The sequence below is a fragment of the Gekko japonicus genome, unplaced genomic scaffold (genome assembly GCF_001447785.1).
Source record: "Gekko japonicus isolate JY-2015 unplaced genomic scaffold, Gekko_japonicus_V1.1 scaffold1576, whole genome shotgun sequence".
NCBI classification, from domain to species: Eukaryota; Metazoa; Chordata; class Lepidosauria; order Squamata; family Gekkonidae; genus Gekko; species Gekko japonicus.
The window spans coordinates 68917-91816 of NW_015176497.1; the positions used below are offsets into that span (position 1 = coordinate 68917).

The 22900-nt window shown below is 41.9% G+C and overlaps 1 protein-coding gene across 3 annotated transcripts in view; it reads right to left on the reverse strand.

Moving 5' to 3' along the window:
- ZDHHC14 (zinc finger, DHHC-type containing 14) overlaps positions 1-22900 on the reverse strand; it is a 104401-nt gene that overhangs the window by 30652 nt on the left and 50849 nt on the right. For all 3 annotated transcript variants that reach the window (XM_015427293.1, XM_015427292.1, XM_015427294.1), the window contains exons 4-6: positions 9471-9608; positions 5646-5694; positions 1752-1854 (exon numbers count right to left, since the gene is read on the reverse strand). In XM_015427293.1, coding sequence (XP_015282779.1) covers positions 1752-1854; positions 5646-5694; positions 9471-9608 — 290 coding nt within the window. The remainder of the gene's footprint in view (positions 1-1751; positions 1855-5645; positions 5695-9470; positions 9609-22900) is intronic.

The following is a 22900-nucleotide window of genomic DNA, read 5'->3' on the forward strand; positions in this document are numbered from 1 at the left end:
TTCTCCTTAGAACCTTGTGAAGGAGGTTACACTGAGAAACGGCACCTGCCCAAGATTACTTGTGAGCTTTCTGGTTTTGCTCTGCACCTTGGTCACCCATAGTCAAACAGACAATGAATCTCAAAGGCAATGAATCTCAATGAATGTCCAAAGGCAAAGTGTATGTCTATTCCAGCTGTTTTCCTAAGAACAGCGGGTTCAGTCATTGATCTAGGTCTCCACTGTCATACTGGAGAATCCCCTTCAAGTATCTCGTTCCCTCTAAATGTTCTCACAACATCTGGAAAGCTATTATAAGGGGAAATACCCATAACAAGCTTGCAGGGTAAACTGGCAAGCTAGATTTCTTACTCAAAGGCAGATGCATGTTCCTGATCTAGCCTATCATTCTGTACTCTTAAGGTAGCGATGATAAACTTGCTTGGTCTGTGGGTGGTGGTTAGTCCCTGGCCAAGCTGGAGGATCCAGCCCATAGTCTGAAGATAATGGATGGATAATTGCCCTTCCCAGCACCAAAGAAGAGAGGATGTCCCCAAGGAACAAATCAGAAGTGGTGCTTCAAATGCTGCTGTTGGCCCAGGCAACATGGCTTTAGGAGGATTTGTTCAGGAAATGGCGCTGCTGGGCTGACTGCTGCATGCAAGTCATTGTTTCTGGCCAGCCAGCAGTTCTTCAGCCTTCCAGCATTTGTTGACAAGACATCCAAATGTGTCTCTGCAGAACCCCTGGAGAGTCTCAAGCTATTTAAGCCTCTCCAATGCTTGAGGGGGCTTAAAAAATAATAAAACAGTAAAGCATACTTAAGTATAGGAATGCCAAACAATAATTAAAAATATACTCAGCAGCAGCAAAACAGAATCTCAGTATACACTTAGCAGCCTTTTGGAAGTCTTATAGCATTGGAAAACCAGCACCAGAGAGTACCAGGAAGGCTGAACATTACTACCCAGATAGAAGAGGGACTTTGTGTAGTTCTTGGCCCCTGCAGTTCTGCTTCCCAAGCAAGTCTTATGGAAGCAACACTGCCTGGGTCAAGAATGAAGAAGAGAATGGGGGCAGAGAGAAGCAGTTGGGAATCGAAGGCAGCCTGTAGGTCTCCAGTTGCCTTGAAGGAAAATTGTTTGTGTAGTGTATGTCCCCCTACCATAGATCAGCTTTAAGGAAAGATTCTGTGCTGCCAATACATTTATTTGTAAGCTCCTAAAGCCTCCCACAAAATAGCAGACAGGATGCTTACGTGTGTTTCTTGTTGAACAATATTGGTATTACCTTTAACATCCTGCTTTTCTCCCCAGTGAGGACCCAAAGCAGCTTATCACATCATTCTCCCCTCCTCCACTTTATTCTCGCAACAAGACCCTGTGAGGCAGGTTAAACTGAGAGAGTACAACAAGCCCAGGGTCATCTGGCAAGCCTCCATGACAGAGCAGAGTTCGGAACCCAGTCACCCCAGGTCCTAGCACAACACTCTAGCCACTCTGCAATGGCCACTCTCAAAAAGCTGTCTGTTCTCTTGTCTAAGAACTTGGATTCCAACCCCACAGTTTCATCATGGTTTGTAGGCTACTGAACAAATCACAGTTTGTCATTCTGTCCGACTTGGATGTAATGACACTGTGGTTTGCTGGAAACCAGAAAGTTTTCAGTATTTGAGCCACATGTAAGAGGAGAGGGAGTAAGTCTGAAAACTTCCAAGACTCATTATGTTGAAGTGGGAGACAAACAATTACAACACTAAGTAAAAAACTTACATCCTCATTTGTTGTTTGATTGGAGCTGATCAAATAAGTATGAAAACCTGAGAGTCCAACAATGGACCATACGGAGAAGAAACACACCACAGCTTCCAGCACAGTGACTGAAAGTCAAGGAATATTTAACGAAGGCTGTGATTGCCATTAATACATCACAGGACAGGTTTAATAATGGTTCTTGGTCATGGATGTCAAAATGGAAGCCTCATGTCCACAAGTAGTAGAGACAAACAACTTGGGATAGGCATCATCATGCTGTGTTTGTGAACATGAAGAGTCCTCTTTAGAAGTGACAGCACGCTGCAATCCTGTGCAGAGTCAAACAGCTAAGACTGGAGTAACTCTGCACAGGATTGCATTGGAGGTGGTCTTTGCTCTGGTCTATCAAGGCATTTCTTATGTTCTTGTGTGCAGAAATACGTCCGCATTTAGTTCTAGATCAAAAAAGTAACTCATGCAGGTAAAAAAAAAGACGCAAAAGATATAATGGGGGTTACATGGCTTATTTGAAGCCATGCTCCAATTTAGTAGGCAAAGGCAGCACTAGAACAGCAGCAACAATTGCTACTTCACAATGTTACAGAATGTCTAGGGCAGGGGTCCCCAACACAAGTGCCTATGAGTGTCAGGGTGCCCGCTGACACCTATTCTGCCATGCCAAATGTTTTTAGAAAGTGGGCAGGGCCAGGTGGGGCTGTTGACCAGCAAGGCTTCTGACTGGCCACACAGACTTTTAGAAACTTTGCGTTGGCAGCAACGGCCACCACAGCACAAGGATCTTCGCTGTGTGACTGAAGGTAAGCTGATGCAACCATTTTGTGACTGGTTCCACCTCCTGCGGCAGCCATTTTTGTGGCAGCTATTTTGTGGCTGCAGTCACCACGCTGTGTAAGAATCCCAAATGTGCCCACAGGTTCAAATAGGTTGGGGGGCCCTGTTCTAGGGAGAGAGAGGGTGACAGTTATAAACAGCCTTGTCAAGGAATTAAAATATATTTGCACAGGGACAGAAAAACTCTTTTATCATCACATTTATCATCACGTTACGGACTGCAGAGAAAAACATTGCCTCCAGTAAACAGTTTTTACAATATGGTTACAATTATTACCTCTGTATATTTTCTCATGAGAAATAATAAAGCTGAAATACAGAGGTTAAACATTCCCCGTCTTTACAGACTGAATATAAACATTGTATCATTCAATCACTATGTTTTTATATTAACCAGAAGATGCATATGAGCAGAGAGAATTCTGGTATGGCGTTGACATTTTCTGGATGTTCTCTGTGCATTCCAGGCCCCAGCCTTAGAAAGTTAGGGAATGGAATGAATGGATGGATGAAAATCAGAGTATAAGATCTTGCCTGGGACTTTGACATGGGGTTTTACTGTGATGCCGTCCCCTCACCTTTTATCTGTGGTGCTGTCATATTTCCATGAATCCCATTCGAGAATATGGTTTGCAATCCTAATGTCAAGACTAGGTGTGACCATGTCCATAGGTCTCACTCGTGGAGGTCACCACTATTTTAAAGGGTGTTTTCCGGATGTTGGTGGGGAATGGAATGAATGGATGAAAGTCAGATTTAAAAATGCCACCTGCAGTGTGGGAGGCTGAGGCTCTCCCTTGCCCCAAAGCTTTTCAAGAGCTGAAATAGCTGTAACACCCCCCCCCCCGGTCATTTCAGAGAGAATAATGCCTCAGCCCACTATGCTGCAGACCTGATTAGGACTGGGCCCTCATAGCATTTTAAAATCCCTTTAAAATAGTGGTGGCATCAACAGGTTGGACCCATACATGCTGTCACATCTAGTTTGGCCCTAAGCATCCAAAGGAACGGTTTTACTTGGAAGCAAGAATAAGGCTACTACAACAGAGACAAAGCACAGTGTTTGTCTTTTAAGGTCTTTCAGATGTTTGTAAACTGGCCAGATAACAATCTTAAGTGCGTGTTTATTAGGCTGATGAACTGTATGTTCAGCTAAGGCACCAGAACTACAACCACTGCCCCATCTCCCACTACCTAACATGCCAATCTGGAACCACTGTTAAGTGAGCAGGGGAGGAGGAAAGAAGTAAAATGGAGTGTGTGGTACAACAGTTTTGGTGCCACTATGAATACATACGGCAACCATTTACACGGGGAAGAGAAACCAGAACAAACATAAGAATTCCAAAGAAAGAAGGATGCAAGCAAGAACTTGAAATTGGCAACACGAAAAGAGTATGCCTCTGAAAATGACATTCTCCTTTGCATAAACCCTTCTCTGGTGAGAAGAGCACAAAGCACAATATAGATTCAAAATTCCCAGCAAAATTCCTCTTTCGTTTCCAGAGCATGGAATGACATTCTTTCCTCTGAGTTCAACTCATGGGTCAAACATTTTATATTTATATTGGATGACACTTTGGCTTGAAAAGCCTACTGTTATGAGCTTGGAGTTCTCTACTATGAAAAATTGGAGCTCATGACAAAAGGAAGGGTGATGTCATAAGATTTGTAGGTATATCTTCAATGGGCCTTAGGTATTAGCAAATGGTTCTATAAAAGCACCCATCAGGGCTTGGAGACAGACACTGCTATGAATTGGCTAAAGCTGCTTAGGTGTACAGCCAGGATAGAAGGAGAATTTGGCAAAATTGCCCCCTCCTCCCTGCCACCATCCATGCTATGGAAAACTGTGTAGCAACTGAAAATAATGTTTATTTTCCATTCATAGCATGGGGCTATGTTGCTTCAAATCAGAATTCCTTCTAATGATGCGATTTTATTCTGTATTATTAGCAAAACAGCAACCAAACCATTCAGCTATCCAACACATATTCAAATAGATTCTCCTCCCCCCAATATACTTTTCTTTTCCCAACTGTTATGCCCTTCAATGCAAATTACAAATAAATGGCTGATTGTTCCTGTAGAATAATCCACAAGTGTGGAATCAATTACCTTTTGATTTTAGGACAATGGAAAGGCTCTTTCATTTTCAGAGAGCTGAAAATCCTAATACATGATTAGAAGTGATTGTAATTCTTTTAATTAGAGGCTATTGTGTTATTTAGGAACATAGTGTGTTAACATAAGCCCTTCAAACAGAGAAGTGCTTGTTTATTAGCACATCTGTACCAATGAATGCACAAATAAGTGAACATGGTAGAAGTTATGCCTACAGACATTCTGTTTTTAAAGGGCCTGGGTTGCTTGCTACTCAAGCTATTATTTATGTTCAACTCCCGTTAATACCACTGGCACCTAGATACAGACTACTTTGAGCAGGATTATAGTTTCAGCATTTGCAAATGCACTTATCACTAGAGAAAAGAAGAGCTCCAAATTTCACAAGACTGCTTGGCGTTGGCTTTTTCTTGTTCTCATATGCTGTAGCCTGGAGTGCACTGGAAATCCACTTAAAATCTCAGCCAATTCCCACGTTAATCTCTGCTAGTCAAAACACAGTATGTTCAGCACAGAGAAGGTGAGGGGGATAGGGAAGAACAGCTACATAGAAATAGAAAAGGAAAGCTACAATAGCTCCAAGCTTCCATAATAATAGCTACCAGGGGTGTGCATTCGGCTATATTGGAGCCGAAAAAGTAGTCGCTATTCTTTCCGCCGGATATAGATCTGGGATTTTTGGGGACCACTGGATAGCCAAAGTCACAGCTGATTGAGTTTCAGAGTCATTCCAAAAAGCAAGTTACACCCTTCTAAGCCCATCAACTTCAATGAACTTAGAAGAAAGTAACTGAATTGCACTGTTCATACCAAAGGCTGAAGTTGAACTTGGGGGCCCCTGAAGCTCATTTTCCTATCCACTATATTACATAGTTATCAAGTTCCTTTAAAATTAATGCAACATTGTGAATGCAATGCATTTCAGTAAAAGGATATCTTGCAGGACTGTCCTTGAGTGCACTTAAGAACCCTGTTTTCTGAGATCCTGTGGGGAAAAATATAAAAATTAAATGATAATATATCCTCGTGGGAAAAAACCTCAAAATCAGATTTTCAGAAAATTTGAGTGCATGTTGTTAAATGTAATCTTGAAATGATGTTAAAACTACTCAGCAAAAAATGGAAGAAAAATGGAAGTATCAGAGTTAACATATGCTGATACTTTCTCAGTAATACCAGTTGATGTCTGCATAGTTTCCGATAAATAAGACTTCTGATTAGCCTTCTGTTCTTTTCTGTCCTAATATGGAAAGAAAATATTGCAAGCTGATTTTTCCATGAAATGTGTTCATGAACCTCCTTTTCTCACAAAAAAAATTGTTTCTGTTGGATCAGGAAATCCTGCCAATTATACCATAATGTGATTCGAATTCCAAGCTATTTACAACATCCACTGAATACAGTTGAAAGAAGATAATCTGAGGAGCCAGCACTGAATCCCTAACTGATAGATCTAGGCTCTGTCCCTGTGGAGCCTGAATTCCTGAGGTGTGGTTCAGTAGCCAGCTCTGGAAAAGCAGAAGTCCTCCCCCCACAGTAGATATTACCAAGGAAGTACACTGAAGAGATTGGTTGCAAACATGTCACTCTGATATATTATTACATATTTTATTATTTCATTTTTTATTTTACTCTTTCTGTAAGGAACTTAGGATACATCATTCTCCTTTTCTCCCTTTATCCTAACAACAGCCATGACAGCTAGGTTATGCCAAAACACAATGATTTATATAAGATCACCCAGTAGGGCTGCCAGCTCCAGATTGGGAAATACCTGGGGATTTCAGGGGTGGAGCCTGAGGAGGGAGAGGTTTGGGGAGGGGAGGGACTTCAATACTATATAATGCCATAGATTCCACCTTCTAAAGTGGCCATTTCTTCCAGGTAAACTGATCTCTGTCACCCGGAGATCAACTGTAATAGCAGGAGATCCCCAGCCACCACCTGGAGATTGGCAACCCTATCATCCAGGGAGCTTCCGAGCTGAATGGGGGCTCCCTGACCTCAGTCTAGCTCCCTAACCATTATACCACACTGGCTCTCAGTGTGGGCCATAGTATCTGGGAAGGCTGCAAGCAGACATGACAAGTTCAAACTTAAATCACGGAGTGCAGGTATCCTTTTGATATAGAATAAAACGATATGTTCAGTGTAACAGACATAGAAGAGTGCCACACCTCCAAATCTGAAGTTAGAGAGCTGAGACTTAATAATGTGTAAGAGTGCACCAGCACAAATGTTGTTTCTCCCTCATATGCAATGGTGTTCGGTGTCTTTTCTTGGAAAATTCTGTTTGTATCCCTGCAGCTAAAGCAGCTCCACTACATCCATATGGGATCATTCCCTATCAAAGCCATAGGAGTAATCCTATAGCCCAGTGATGGCGAACCTTTTAGAGACCGAGTGCCCAAACTGCGACCCAAAATCCACTTATTTATCGCAAAGTGCCAACATGGCAATTTAACCTGAATACTGAGGTTTTACTTTAGAAAAACAACTCATACATTAACTTAAGATGATCCAAACAAAGTAAGGAAAGTAATCCCAAATGCTTTCATTTACTTAAAATTATTTGGCAGAGAATTTGACACTTTAATGATGGTCTGGGCCTGGCTGGGGCAATGGCATGTGTGCCCACAGAGAGGGCTCTGAGTGCCACCTCTGGCACCCGTGTCATAGGTTCGCCACCACTGCTATAGCCTGTATGCTCTGATGTAACACAAAAGAAATGCAGTGAACTGAAGAAATAAGCTCCCAGAGATACATGTCAATGCATTTGAGACTCATAATATCCTTGGTATGTTACATTTTATACATACTATATTTCCATAACAGAAAATACTTCACTTTTTACTCTAATGGGGGGGGGGGAGAGGATTAAAGAGTAAAAATGTAACCGTGCTCTCAAACTGTGGGCTATCCTTCTGTGGGGCACAGCACACCCGGGATATAGTTTGAGAGCAAAATTCCAGGAAGAGACAGGCTCTTGAGGCAAATGGAGCCATTTTCCTTACAGCAGTCATGATGACACAGGTTGGTTGAATGCCTCCTAGTAAAGGACTCTCACTGATCCATACTGGGTTTGTGGTGTGACTGCTCTTTCACTGTCACCACCACCCCAATCTGATTTGTGAAGAGGTACTGATTTGTTTTAATGATGTTTCCTGGATCTAGATTTTGGAGGGGATAGAGATATCTTGTTATATTCTTCTTCTAATATCAACATTTGGATTAGTACACCAACCTCCAGATCCTTGAGCAAAACTATGCTTATATTACTGTGGGCAAGATTTCCAGATACTTGCTTGTACAATGAATGGTACTGAGCTAGGTCTAGAAGGCATTAGAGGTGTAGAAGAGGTCCTAAAAGCTATAAGAAACACTATATCCACAATTCTAAAGACACTTTCCTAGGAGTAAGCCCATGACTTATTTCTGAGTAGACCTGCCTAGGCTTGTCTCTTAACTATTGGCTACAATTAACAACTTGAGAACATCTTGTTATCTGCAACCATATCCATACAACAGAGAAGAGCTCAATAAGCATTTGTCATAAACCCTTACTATATGAACTTCTAAAATGGGCATGTAATTTACGAAAAAAATCCAACATGCTATATGAACTAAACAACTGGGAGAATGTCCAAGGCACAGTGTGGTGGAATATGCTACGGCTTTAGTTATGCATGTGATACCAAACTGCAGTCCCTGAAGAGGCACTGTGTACAGATGTACATGTGCCAACATTAAAAGAAGGGAGAGAAATCTCAGAAAAACAAATGGGCTTCTCCAAATGCTTGCCAAAACATCTTGTAGGTAGCCAGCTGCCTTAAACTGGGGTCAAATATACTTTCAGTAAATGGGGACAGGATCCCAGGAACTATGAGAATCTAAGGAAGATATCAAAATGTTCTTGAAACTAAGAAGAGATTCAAAAGCAGGTGTTATAAAGCATGAGGGTCAAGTAGTAAATGAAAAAATAAAAAAAGACTGACCAGGCTAGGTTCTTGAACCCAAGCAGCAGCTCTGTAGATACTGGTCCTTATTTTTGGAATAACAAGAAGTAAACAATCTAATTTAGGTACTAAATTCAGTAGAAAGGTGGAATATAAATACTCTAAATAAAATATATTCTTAGAGTAACTGAAAGAGCTTGTACTTGGTCTCCTATGCTTAATATTAGAAAAACACTTTTCTGAAAGTAAACGTTATTGATTAGACTTGATTAAGATTCTAAGTTGATCTGTTTAGGATTGCTAAATTACTCTGTCAAGCACCCAGTTTTGTGTGTGTGGTGTCTTTATTTGATTTCTGAGTTTTGAATATCTGGTGCTGCCAGTCTTGGGGGAGCAGGCTTCTCATTACAGCATGGCCTAAAAGTCTTTATAAAAATAATATGGAAACGGAGATTCCTGCCATTCAAGCAGAGCTCCTCAACTATCTCTGTAATCCTTGCCAAGGCAGAAAAAAGATCTGTGGAAGGAGAAAGGTGCCTCACATTGGTGATCATCTGCCTTCTATGTTATTCCATGAAGAAATATACATGGAAATATAGCTAAAAATGCAGGCCAAGATCTGATTATGAATAATGAGCAAGCTCTACTGATGGCCAAACCAGGCACACCATTTTGGGACTCAAGTACTGGGAAAAGAGTAAAAATATCCTGAATGATGAAAAGATTATTATTAAGAATAAAGCATCTCAAGCAAATGGGTGCATGCATCATCTGATTTTTACTTTATTTTTTCTAGCATACTTACGATGGATGACGTGGGTGATAACGAATGCAAATATAAAAACTGTCAGAAAGGACAGAGATAAAATAAACATATAAAAAAATCTGTAGTTTCTTTTCCCCACACAGTTGCCTACCCAGGGACAGTGGTGATCAAACCGTTCTGGAAAAAAACAAGATAAAAAAATGGAACACAATTAAGAAAACAGATTATTTTGAGGGAACTGTTTTGACAGTTATAGCAACTATTACTAAACTTTCTAGCTGTCAAAAAGATTTCAGTTATTTTACTGTTCATGTTGATATCTTTTCTTCGCCTGAACTGAAACACAATGATTTAATCATAGCACTCAACATGCTGCTAAATATCCCTATACTGAAATTGTTCTCATGTATAAATTTTATGTGAACTCTGTCTATAGAGTATAATATGCCATGCAAGTTTCTTGTGCATAATGCAATTGGCTGTGTCCTTTTACCATGCACCAAATGCATCTTGCCTGGAATTCAAACCATAAATTGTCTATTGACAACTCTCTACTCTCCCCTCATACAAGCTCTTTGGGGTCTACAAATGCTTCCACATTTTTCTTATTGTCAGTTTGCTTTAAATAATAGTATCAGAGTTTCCTTTTCCAGGATTCAGTGAAAAAGCCCTTGGTTTGGATCCAGTGGAGGATTTGCATGGATAGATAGGTGAGGGTATTTTGGCTGATTCTCCTCGCTGCACAATCCCCACTCATGCTGTTTGGGGGGAGGGGAGTTGTCCCCGTCCTGTCCCCCTGGAACATTTCAGGGGGCACCAGGGGCTGCAATGGGACAGGGGAAGGCAAGGAAGCAATTTTCAGTACTTTCATAGCTTTTCTTTACATATGAGTTTATATAACTGTATTTATTTCAGCAACAAAAAATTACTTAGCTGAACACACTATTGATGGGTAACAGTTCACAAAAACAAATGAGATAGCAATGAGATAGCCACTTTTGGTCATTACTGCGTATATTTCAGTTAATAAACGATAGTATTCACCATTGTACTGGCATCTCCATAACTATCATACTTTGTATTAGTACTCTGCTTAATAACCATTCCCTTCATCATTCATATATCAATGACTTCTGAGGGAAGAGGAACAGGAAAGAGGGGATTCAGTGCCATTCCCCAAAAGACTTCTAAAATGCTGGAAATTCTACTGCTACAACCTTGGTGATTTAGAATCAATTCCTTTTTATGGTAGATGTGTCATTTTCAGCTATTTCACTAAGTAAAATAGTCAAAACAAAAGCATTACCCACTAACATTAATGAAAACACATTATATTTTAATAAGTGGGGGACCTGGAAGAAAGAAGAAGACGAAGACGAAAAAGAAGAGGAGGAGGAGGAGGAGATTGGATTTATACCCCGCCCTTCACTACCCAAAGGTGTCTTAGAGTGGCTTACAAACTCCTTCCCCCCCCCACAACAGACACCCTGTGAGGTAGGTGAGGCTGAGAGAGTTCTTGACAGAAACTGCTCTTTTTTCAAGAACAGCTCTTATCAGAGCTACGGCTTGCCCAAGGTCATCCAGCCAGGTGCAAGTGGAGGAGTGGGGAATCAAACCTGGTTCTCCCAGATTAGAGTCCGCACACTTAACCACTACACCAAACTGGCTCTCTGTAAGGACTTCTGGAGGACACCTGATTTCCCCCTGTATCCCACCCACCATTCCCTCTTTCCATTCCCTGGCAGCCCCCATCGCCTCTCTTCCTGCTTCCTTTTCTCCCTCCCACCCACCAGCCAACATGCCTATACCTGCCACCACATCTTTCACTTTCCCTCCTTCTGTGCCCCTGGCAGCCCCTCCTGAGGAAAGTCTGTCTGGGCTGCATGGCAGCCTGAGCCAGGCTGTGTAGTGCCCAGGCCTAGCTGTATGGTAGCTGCTGCCAGGATGGGCTGAATTGTACAGTGGCTGCTAGTGCAGGACTGGGCACAGTTGCATAGTGGCCTCCAGCATTCAGCCAGTCCCAACTGTAGTGCCAGGTTAGAGCAGGCGCAGTTGTACAGTGGCTGCTACTAGCACCAGGCCCAGTGGCTGCTGTTGCTGAGCTCATATCTGATGAAGGGAGCTTTAACTCTTGAAAGCTTATATCCGGAGAATCTTGTTGGTCTTTAAGGTGCTACTGGAGTTGAATCTAGCTCTTCCCCAGGAAAAATCTGGCTGGGCTGCATGGTGGTTGATGCAAAGCTGGGCCAAAGTGCACAGTGGCCACAGCCATCAGACCAAGCCAAACTGTGTGGGTAGTGAGTTTCCAGTAGACACTGCTGGGCCTTCCCCCTGTGAATCCTCCTCCATCAGGAGACATAACAGTGGAGGGAGGGGTCCATTCCCAGTCCATATGCTGAGCCCCACAACAGCTTTGCTTTACAGAAACCAAGGCTTGGAAGGTTTGGCAATATTGTTGTGGTGCCTAGCAGTGCTCAACAGCCACTGAGAGTTCAGTGGACACTGTTTTCCTAAAGGTACAGGCACTGTTTCTGTTCTTTTGGGAATTTTTAATCCACTGATTTTAAAAAAGATTTTTGATATTTCTGCAGTCCTGGAACCTCCTTTAGGTTTGCAGAGAAATCCCCCCCTCCCCCAGTCTACCCCATCTCCATTTTGTGGCTCTATCGATTGTAACCTGTATGGTGTAGTTCAGAAATATACCGATACAGCCCATAGCTGTGACATTAAAATTTTTAACTTTCACACATAGCCCTTTTTCTTTCTTTTTGTTTACTAGTCTCAATACATCTATTATTGATTGTAATTAATTTATCCATCTTTCCACCCCTGTAAATGGGACAGGGAGTTGATAAAGTGGAAGCCATTTCATTTCAGTGTCACTTCAGCTCTGGACAAATGATCAAGCCCTGATCTGTAATTCTTTGCAAGAGGTTACAGTGAAAAGCAGGACCTTCTCCTTAGCTTTGGATCAGCTATCTCTGGCTGTCTTCTACAAGGGATGCAAGCAGTGTTCTCTCTAAGCTGAGTTAGTGTGAGCTCAAGAAGGATGGCTCCAGAGCAAACTAATTTATGCAGTAGCCAAATCACTCGCTCACAACTTTAGTGCCAGTAGCTCACAAAGTAGAACTTTTGCTCACAAGACTCCACAGCTTAGAGGGAGCATTGGACGCAAAACATCTATATTTCATCAGCTATTTGGGGATTTAGTAGGTTAGCAACTTGGAAGCTGTTTAATTATGTTTGTGTTGATATGACTTTACCTTAATGAACTGTTTTTAGATATTATATACTACTCTGAATGTTGGAAAAGCAGCGTATAAATAAAAATACAAACAAATATTAAGAAAACACTGAATAATTGTGCATAGTCTGAGAACTGTACTCTACCATCATTTGCAATACTACAAAGGATCCTGGTCACACTTTCTGTTATACAGGGAAGAATCATAAATAGGTCTCCTTGGAATCACATCATGTGTTATTCAATGAGTCTTACTTCTGGGGAATGTATCCTTAGGTCTGCAGCTATAATGCATTTCCCAACTGTAGCAGTCTTGGGATTTCCTTAGGTTGGCAACAGGCCTAGAGAAAAATGTTCGTCCTTCTGATACAGGCTGTTTACCAGATAATGTTAGTTATCTCCATGCCATTTACAAGCTTCAGCCACATTATGCCACTATTAAAGGGACAGGACATTTTTATGTAGGACTGTTGTCAGCTTAGCTGCCCCTACAACTGCCTATGTGATGCTTGTTGGTTCTGATGGAGCTCTGCTGGGTAGTTGTAAGATTTAGCACCTGCTCAGACACTGTGCCAAGTACGTAGAGCCAAGCTGACCTCCTCCATCTCCCCAGCCATCTAGCCCTAGCAGTTAAAATGGACTCCTGAAGATTGCAGAATTGGGAGGGTGTGCAGAATAAGCTCTTACACACTAAGCTCAATTATATTAGCAAAAGTCACTGCTGAAAAAATACAATGCCACATAAAACACAGAGGCCTTTGTGCAAAACACTGGCAGCCTGGCTAGCACCATCAAGATCGCAGACATCTGTGTTTGTTTGGCAGTGTCGCCTCTTGTGGCTCCCTTTGTACCACTATGACTTTATAATGTATGAATACATCCCTTTTGGATAGTTCTTCACTTAATTTGTATAGATATCTGTAGTGTTTCATGCCTCCATTACAATACAGTTGTTTTTTATTAATGTCTCAAACCCGAATTATGCAATATAAGTAAAGTATTTCCAAAGGATATGGAAGAAGATACATAGTGATATTAAGGAGCTTAGATTAAAGACCAGGAAGCAACCTGTAATTATGTCAATTGCCCTTGCAGGGTTTTTTTGTTTGATTTTTAAAATCTGTTAAACCCCCCCCCCCCCAACCACGCAAAAAAGAGATTCACAAACTTTGACTCACCTTGGTATCTGGCTAACATATGTGATCAAAACACAGGAAGTCTGAACTCCCGTCTCTCTCTATGAATATGCCACAAATAGTGCTCACTGAGTAAAGACATTCTTGCTACCAGTGAGCAAGGAAGTGCACTTGTGAACTCCTGGGAGAAGGCTTTCCAGCAAGAAAGCTTTGATAGGCTTCCTATACTTCATAGTTCACCTTTGAGTATAACAAGCACAAAGCCAAAAAGGGGGGGAGGGAAATCAACAGATTAACAGACTACTATGTTCCAGCTACATTTCTCTAGATGCTGATACTGTTTTATTATTTCCAGGGACAAATATTCTGATTATGATTATACAACTGTGATGGAATTGCAAGACAAAGCAGGTTTCAAAATGCTGCTTGGGACAGAGAGTCATGGAGGTTATGAGTTAATCTTCCCTGGAGAGAAGAACTTAAGTGACTGGCTGCTCTACTCACTGTCTGATTGGCCAGCATCAGCTTAGAGAGGAAATAAAACAGCTGATCTGGAGGGAAAAGACTTTATGGCCTTTTGAATCACTTTTGGTCTTGGTCTGCAATCTAACATCTGAATCAGTAGCCAGAGGGTTTAGCTTCTAAGGGAAGAGAGTTTGGGAGTCAATAATTTCTGTCACGGAATTGTCAGAAAAGTACTTCTATAGAGAAGAAGAGGGACTCCATTGTCTAAGAGAAATTAAAACTACTCTGAAGGAGAATTCAGATTCTCAGTCAAGAAAGCTACAACACTGCTTTATACAGACATATAGTACTGGAAGAGGAATTTGGCAGGAGGTTTGAGGAGTTAGAGAGAACTCCCAGACAAGCCAAATAAGAAAAGGAGTTATGGCTTCTTAGGGACAAGAAGAATAATTTCTAGCCAGTAGGAAGGGTTTGGGAAGAGAACCCTGGTCTGTGATAAAGGAGAAGAGCTTAGACACCTCAAGAGTTATAGGAAAGCTATAGTATCCAAATGGAAAACCTAGACTTCTGAAGGGAGAAACCTAGAAGCACTAAGACAAAGCTATTATCTAAGAAACTGTATTTAAGATTCTGTGTAACCGCTGAAATATATAACAAGCAAAAAAACCTCTCACTGAAAAAAACTTGAAACTCAGAAATTAAACTACAACACTCTTGCATGGTCAAAAACCTCAATTCTGTATATATTAGAAAGTTTTACCTCAGCAACCTCTACACCTTGAATCCTCATATTTATATGTTCCCTGCCTGTTTTTTAAAAAACTTTCTGTTGTGAAAGTTAATTTTGCCTCATGTGCCATTCCATGAGGGTATTTTAAAACAAGACAGCTCCTATATTCCCACCAGTTCCTGTGCTGGGTCATAAACCTAAACAAATATACGTGACAGGTGGGGACAGTTAAAGCATATAAAATAAAGAAGAAATATATACTACTGAAGGGCAGTTCAGTCACTGAAGGGAACTAAAAATATTTCTGACAGGGGTCTGTCATAGCGACATTAATGTCTGTATTGATGGCAAGAATATTTAGAACTACATATGTTAATTTGCATGGTGGTTTCCAATTTTTTTTTAAAGTTTGTGGACTTTTGCCTTTACCTGTACTTCTCCCCGCAAATCTCCAGAGATACATTGTCCACAATCAACCACTCCATTCCACTTAGCAACATCTCCTGTAGTACAATGGATCTTAATATGCTGTTTGGGAATCACTCGTCCAAGATGCTTTGTCTCTGCGCAAATTCCAAACCATTAAGAGCTAACAATCTTTCCATAAGTGGATATTTTTTTCATATCTGAATACTATTTTTATATTACCAGATACGTAGCACTAAATCTATTCAGTGATAAAGTCATGATATTCATTTAGATCAGGGGTGGCCAAACTTGCTTAAAGTAAGAGCCACATAGAATAAATGTCAGATGTTTGAGAGCCGCAAGACATGAACAAATATTACACATTTTTATTGGAAAATATGCAAATTTGCTTTTTATTAACATTAAATGAGACTGCCAAAAATAAAAACAAAAGGGGTAAAAACAGATATTGATAATGAAATTTATTTGTCCAATGATATTTGTTTGCTAATGATATTTATTTGTCTAAGAGAGAGAGAGAGGTGGAAAGAAAGAATGAAAGAGGTGGGAAGAAAGAGAGAGAGAAATGAAGACCGCAAATGGTGGGGGGGGGGGAGGAAGGAAGGGAGAAAGAGGAAGGAAGAGAGAAAGAGACAAAGAAAGATGGAAAGAAAGCAAATAGATGGGGGAGGGAGGGGAGGTGGAAAGGAAGCAATTTTAACTTTAAATGTCATCCAACCCCCCCCCCCTCATGCCCCCACACCGGCTGGCTTGGCTTGGAGAAGGGATTTAAAGACACAAATGCTTTCTACATGTCGGGGGGAGGGCTTTGGAAACACATTTAAAGTTAAAGTTGCTTTCTTTCTCTGCCCCCCCACACCTCAAGCCTACCCAGGGAGGGGAACACTGGCTGGGGAAGGGAAGACAGACTGGGGAGGCATGTCTCCCCTTCACTTCTCCAGTTGCCCTGCTGGGAGCCACACAATATGTGTGAAAGAGCCACATGTGGCTCCCAAGCCACAGTTCGGCAACCCTTGAATTAGATGCACTATGGAAGGAGGAAGAAATCATAATTTTTTTATAGCTCAGCTGGTAGGATAAAAAACCCCTCCCATTTGATTTTTCTAAACAATTCTTTCTTGCGGTTACAGTCTCCCTTTCTGCTCAAAGCAAATTTAGGGTCAGGGAAATTGAAGTATTTATTATGTTGAGTTTTGTTCATGGAGTCAAGGACACCTAAATAATACAATAAGAAACAATGATCAGCTTCTCTCTTATGCAAAATGTGGTAATAATCCTTCCAGAACAGGCGGAGTTCTTTAAATACATTTTGAGTGGATGGTAAACCATGACATGCAGAAAGAGCACCTCCTATAATCCTCTTTGTAACTTTCATTGTGTAGGCATTAAAGGATCATTCCTTAGAAATTCTGGAGAATCAGTTCCTGCCTTGTTCAACAAGAATGTTTCTCCAAAAACAGATTGAGAAACAGAAATAGCAGTGACAACATCCTTTATAAATTCCAGATGTGTTATGTAAAATGAGTTACTGATTGTTCATTTCAGAAGCTAAATGATGGCATTTAAATACATAAAATTTGTACCTAAATAAATATTTGTGCATTTTAAAGAAACTATACTCCTAACTAGAAGCTAGCCTTTTCTGGTTTGGTAAATATTTTAAAAAACTGGCATAAAGGCTGTATCAATTATGCTGAGCCATGATAATATTGCAGCAAATCATGCTTTGTTGGGGAAATAGCATTAGAGCAAAAAGTGGGAACTATGCAGCAGCAGGCAAGGAGAGGTCTTTATTCTACACCTCTTCCCTTTGCTGTAACACTCCATAAACAGTACCATTTTTTTTTCTTTGACGGTTGGGGGAAAGAATGAAATAAACACATGAGAATACTGTTTAGCACTGCTCACAACTCTGCTGTGGTAACTCTGTGTTACAAACTAAGCACAGGTCAGCAACATAATATTGTAAAAATAGGAAATACCATTTGGAGAGAAAAGAGTAGAAGTGATCAAGACAGGAGAATAAAAGTGGAATTCTCACTTCCCAGTTTGACTTCCACTACAGTTGCATATTCATTTTTGTTAGTCATTTTCAGAGAGCATTTTTAGTACAGGAACATGGTAATATGAATTAAGATAACATGCGGCAACATGATGCAAGATTTCTGTGTCAGGTGTTCATATACTCTCTCATGATCTTATTATTCATCTCATTAGCAGTCTGGTTCAGCCATAAACTACTCCTGTGGGCATGTTAGCAAAAGTCCCACCAAGCAGTGGTAATGTGTATGTAAACTTTATTTCAATTTTTATACCGCTTCTCTTGATTGAGATCCTGAAGCGGTTCACAACAATGTACAATTACATCAATTAAAATAGGTACAAGAATAGTTTAATAAATATCCAATAAAATCCTTAATACAAAAAACATAAAACCAATCTAATCCCAATCCCCAAAATGCCTCTCAATTGAGAGATACGAGCCAAAAGCATGCTGAAATAGTTCTGCTTTACAGAGTCTCTAAAACAGCATCAGGTCCTGTTGCACACAGGTTTCTTCTGAGAGTGCATTCCAGGATCTGGAAGGCCCTCCTCCTGGGATCCAGGACCACCAGCAAGCCCCGCAAAGATGAATGAAGTGGGTGGGTGGGTGGATCATAACAGGAGAGGAAGTCCTGTAGGTATGAACTTGGACTGAAGACAGAAGGTTCTTTACATAATAATGAGTACAGTTTGCTTGTTGGCCCTGCTTCCCTGCCATGCTTGTCCCTAAAATCGTTTCCATCCAGACGTTATTTCACAGTAAACCCATCGAGATAAACTTTTACATCCCAAGTAGTTTAAACTAAAGTATCTTCTCTTTTTGTGGTGTTAAAAGTTTATATCTTTCCAAACATCTTGTCAATTTAATACTTTACTTTTACTTAGATTTTCATGTATTAGTACAATGCTGCAATGTTTAGACTGCCAACACTGCAGGAATACTGCTCACTGAAAAAGCCAAGTGAAAAAAGGTTAGGATCATACAAACAGGGAACTGCAAGGATTCATGGAACAGGGGAATTTCTTCCTCCCTATCAACCTTATCATCCTCTTTGTTTTCCCTCCCTGCCTCTGCTCCTTACCCACTCATTTTTTGCCCCTTCAGTCTTCCAGTTTTGTCCACTCTCTTCCCCGCTACAGTTTCATGTTGGAATAAATAACAACTAAAATATCCGAAGACTACTTAATGAGATGTCAGCAGTGTTTGTGGTTACTCAGGCAATTCAAAATGTCTACCAAAATTTCATGAGGAACCCTCATGAGATCTCAGCCCTTCTAAACTATTCTGTGCTCTATTTTCCCTCCCCCTTCTTTAAGCTTAGGATTTTATTACAAACCTGGGGTCAGGTGGGGTCAGGGGAGAGATCTCAGTGGGGTATAATGCCACAGAGTTCACCCTCCAAAGCAGCCGTTTTCTCCAAGGGCTGTAGTCTAGACAGCAGTTATAATTCCTGGAGATCCCCAAGCCCCATGTGGAGGTTACCAACCCTACTCTGATTGGAGATATATATAGAGAGGGGGGCACACATTAGGCTTGCCAGCCTCCAAGTGGGGCCTGGAGATCTCCCGCTTTTACAACTGATCTCCAGCTGACAGGGATCAGTTCCCCTGGAGAAAATGGCTGCTTTGAAGGATGGACTCTATGGCATTGTTCCATGCAGAGGCCCCTCCTCTCCCCAAACCCCGCCTTCTCCTGGATCCACCCCCAAAGTCTCCAGGTATATTCTAACCCAGACTTGGCTACCCTACCACACATAGCTATTAGCTGTATGATTTGTAGTAGTATTAGATCAGCGGTTCTCAACCTGTGGGTCGCGACCCCTTTGGGGGTTGAATGACCCTTTCATAGGGGTCGCCTAAGACCATCGGAAAACACAAATTTTCAATGGTCTTATGATAGCAACGAAAATAATTTTATGGTTGGGGGTCACCACAACATGAGGAACTGTATTAAAGGGTCGCGGCATTAGAAAGGCTGAGAACCACTGTATTAGATAGACTCTGCTTATATTATAATACACTACCCATGCTATACACCTATTAGCTGTGTTCCCCATATTTATTTATTTATTATTTCGGTTTATATACCGCTCTGACCCGAAGGTCTCAGAGCGGTTTACAGGCAGGGTGCAAGTGCACATTATAATCCCTATCTACGGCCACATCTATCGTATAGGGGTGGGAATTCCCTTCCGGCACCCAAGTGGTGGGTTAGCTGCGCTGTTTCTGGCTCCGGCTTCGGTTTTCTCCGGTGGTCCAGTTTGTTCGGCATTTCTCCTGGTGTCAGGCAGGTCTTCTTAGTACGGAGGCTTCTCTTGGCCCGCGGTCCGCATCAGTTCCGGCTCGGCTGCGTCCTCATTCGGCTCCGCCGAGCCTGCGCCTTACGTCACCGCGCTCCTCCATGACTCCCCGCAGCTCCACGCCTCTCCGCAGCTCCTCCTCTTTGCCTCCGCTGGTCGATGTTCCTCTGGCCACCAGGGATCGCCACATCACGCTGCTGTTGCTGTCGCCGCCGTCACCACCGTCGCCGTCGTCATTGCCGTCGATGTTCCCACCACAACCTCAATGGAGGAGGGTGCCCCCTACCCTTCTAAGGGTAGGTACCCATTTATCTACTCGCTTCCTTTATTTAATTAGCTTTCGAACCGCTGGGTGGGTGGGTTATGGCACCTACATTGTCAAGAGGCTCTATGTTTCAGACTTTATGAAGTGCATATCCACCAACTTTTATGGTTCAGAAGAGATAGCTCAATTTTTCCCAAGAAAAACATCAACTTCCAATTTTATAGTTTTAGCAGTATTAATTTTTAATTCTTTTTGCACTATATACTATATGTGCCTATAAAACATACACACTATGTGGGATATAATGGATCTTGATTAGAGGTAAGTGTGCTGCCCTGCAGTGCTGGTCTCTGGGCTGAGAGGAGGCATTCTGACCCCCCCCCTTCAAAATGGAAATTTTCCTGAACTGAAATGTAAGCCCCTAGGATACAGCAGAGTTTCTTTGTGTCGCAGAAGCGGATAGACACACCCTCACTCCCCCAGCCCCTAGGGGAGAAGTATCACAGAGTGGCAATACTGAACTGACTTCTGCTGGTTCCTGTCAGGGGGGGACAGATTACGAGTATCAGAGCCATAAGGCCACTGGGGGGTATGTGTCTCATGAATCTTGTGCACCTCAGCTCTATAACATTAAAAGCTGAAGCACAAAACAGGCATCACATAAAAACTGTCCCCCAAAGCTTATACACACCTCTATATTTTGATGCCACAGAAATGACGATGATTACAAAAAAATAACCCACCCCAAGAACAACAACAAAACCCACACCCTTAATTGTTGATAGATTCCAGCCCAGTAGTACCTTAGAGACCAAAAAGATTTTCAGGGTATAAGCTTTCAAGAGTCAAAGCTCCCTTTGTCAGATTCAGAGCTTTAACTCTTAAAAGTTTACACTCTGAAAATCTTGTTGGTTTTTAGGCAGACCCGTAGCTAACGTGGGGCCTGGCCACCCCGCTGTTTTGTGGGCTCCTCCCCCAATCCTCAGCTCTCCTTCCCTCCCCCTTCACCCCCTGATCGATTGCCTCACGAATATGAGCTGGCATCTCCCTGTTGGAGCTCATCTGTGATGAGCTGAGCCTCTTTAGGACCCAGCAGCAACCGGTGGTTGACCGAGTCACACACACATTGGTTGGATTGCAGCAGTTCGCTCCTCCTGTTGGATTTTCTGCCAGGCTTCAAATTGTAGGCTCAGGGAAGTAGTGAGGGAGGAAGCTTGATCCCCGCTCTCCTTTTTAAAAAAAAAAAAAACACGGCAGTTTTGCTAGACCTCTGAGGAGCCTTAGTGTCTATTAACATTGGGATTCTGACTCACCTCAGAGGAAGGCTCTAGTGGGGGCTGTGTGGGTGTGTGCCAAGCAGACCCCCCCTTGCCCGGGAGCCTTTGATTTAATTAGCTGGTGGGCCCCCCCCAAGGCCCCCTCCCCCAAAAAACCCTAGCTACGGGGCTATTCTAGGGTGCTACTGGATCCAAATCTAGCAACAATAAAGTGTGTTCTTACATAAATTCTTACTAAGGCATGCATAAAATATACCATTTTAAATTAACGTGCTTATTTTTCCTCTCTCCAAACCTTCTTCCTAAAAGCCTCAATGCTAAATACAAATTAGTTGTTTTTACTATTGGCTACTTAGAAGAAGATAATAGATTGGATTTATACCCCGCCCTTCACTACCCAAAGGAGTCTCAAAGCGGCTTACAAACTCCTTTCCCTTCCCCTCCCCACAACAGACACCCTGTGAGGTAGGTGGGGCTGAGAGAGCTCTGACAGAAACTGCTCTTTTTTCAAGAATAGCTGTGCCAGAACTATCGCTTGCCCAAGGTCATCCAGCAGGTGCAAGTGGAGGAGTGGGGAATCAAACCCGGTTCTCCCAGATTAGAGTCCGCACTTGAAAATCCTCCCTAAGCACTAAGAGGCAATTTATTCCTGACTTCTATGTACAAGGAAAGCAAGAGATGTCAGTTATTTAGTGGTGTGTGAGAGAGGCTTTGCACATTTTCAGAAGCATTTTTGCTCCCATATTCCAGGGTTGGCTCAGCTTTAGAAAACATGCTCCTGGCTAACCCCTGGTAAGGTCTTGGCTCAAAAAGGCCAGGAGGCATGAACTGGGCAGAACAACCAGGAAGAGCTTGCCTGTAACAAGAAAGGATGGAATGCAGAGTTCCGAAAAGAAAAACTTTTTTTGTGAAATGTTTCTAAGACATGGAAGAAAAATGAGGAGTTGATTTGACTATTAAATGGACATGGTGTTGTTGTTGTTGTTTTGTAGTTTGTGGCCCATGGTCAATGCTTTGAGATGTACAAAGGCATTTGTTTCCTTCTGTGTAGCTCTATTTCCTACTTTCCGCATATAGCACATTTAAGTGTTGCATTGGCCTGACCTTAGAGTGCAATCCTAAACAGAGTTACATCCTTCTAAGTCCACTGAAATCAATAGGCTTAGAGAGATGTAACTTTGTTTAGACTACACATGACCCACTCAGGCACAGGAGTGTCCGTATTTTCATCTGCAAGATGCTGGAGAGTATGTAATAGAAGATATATATTCACCACTTACTATTGTATGAATTTCCTCTAATCTTCGAGGTGTTTCTTCCTATGCTATTGGTGACAGTAACACTAATACAAAACAGGAGTCCAATGGGACACAAAAAACCAAATATACATATATATATATATTCCAGCATAAGCTTCCATGAGTCAGAACTCATTTCATCAGAAGCATAGCATTAAGTGTACTTCCATAAGGCTGCAAACAACAGAAAGGCACGTGGGGGTGGGGAGATGTTATAAAGACAGGCTAGTTTTAAACTCTGCAGCTTTTAAAATAAATTGGCCTTATAGACACTTTGTGCAT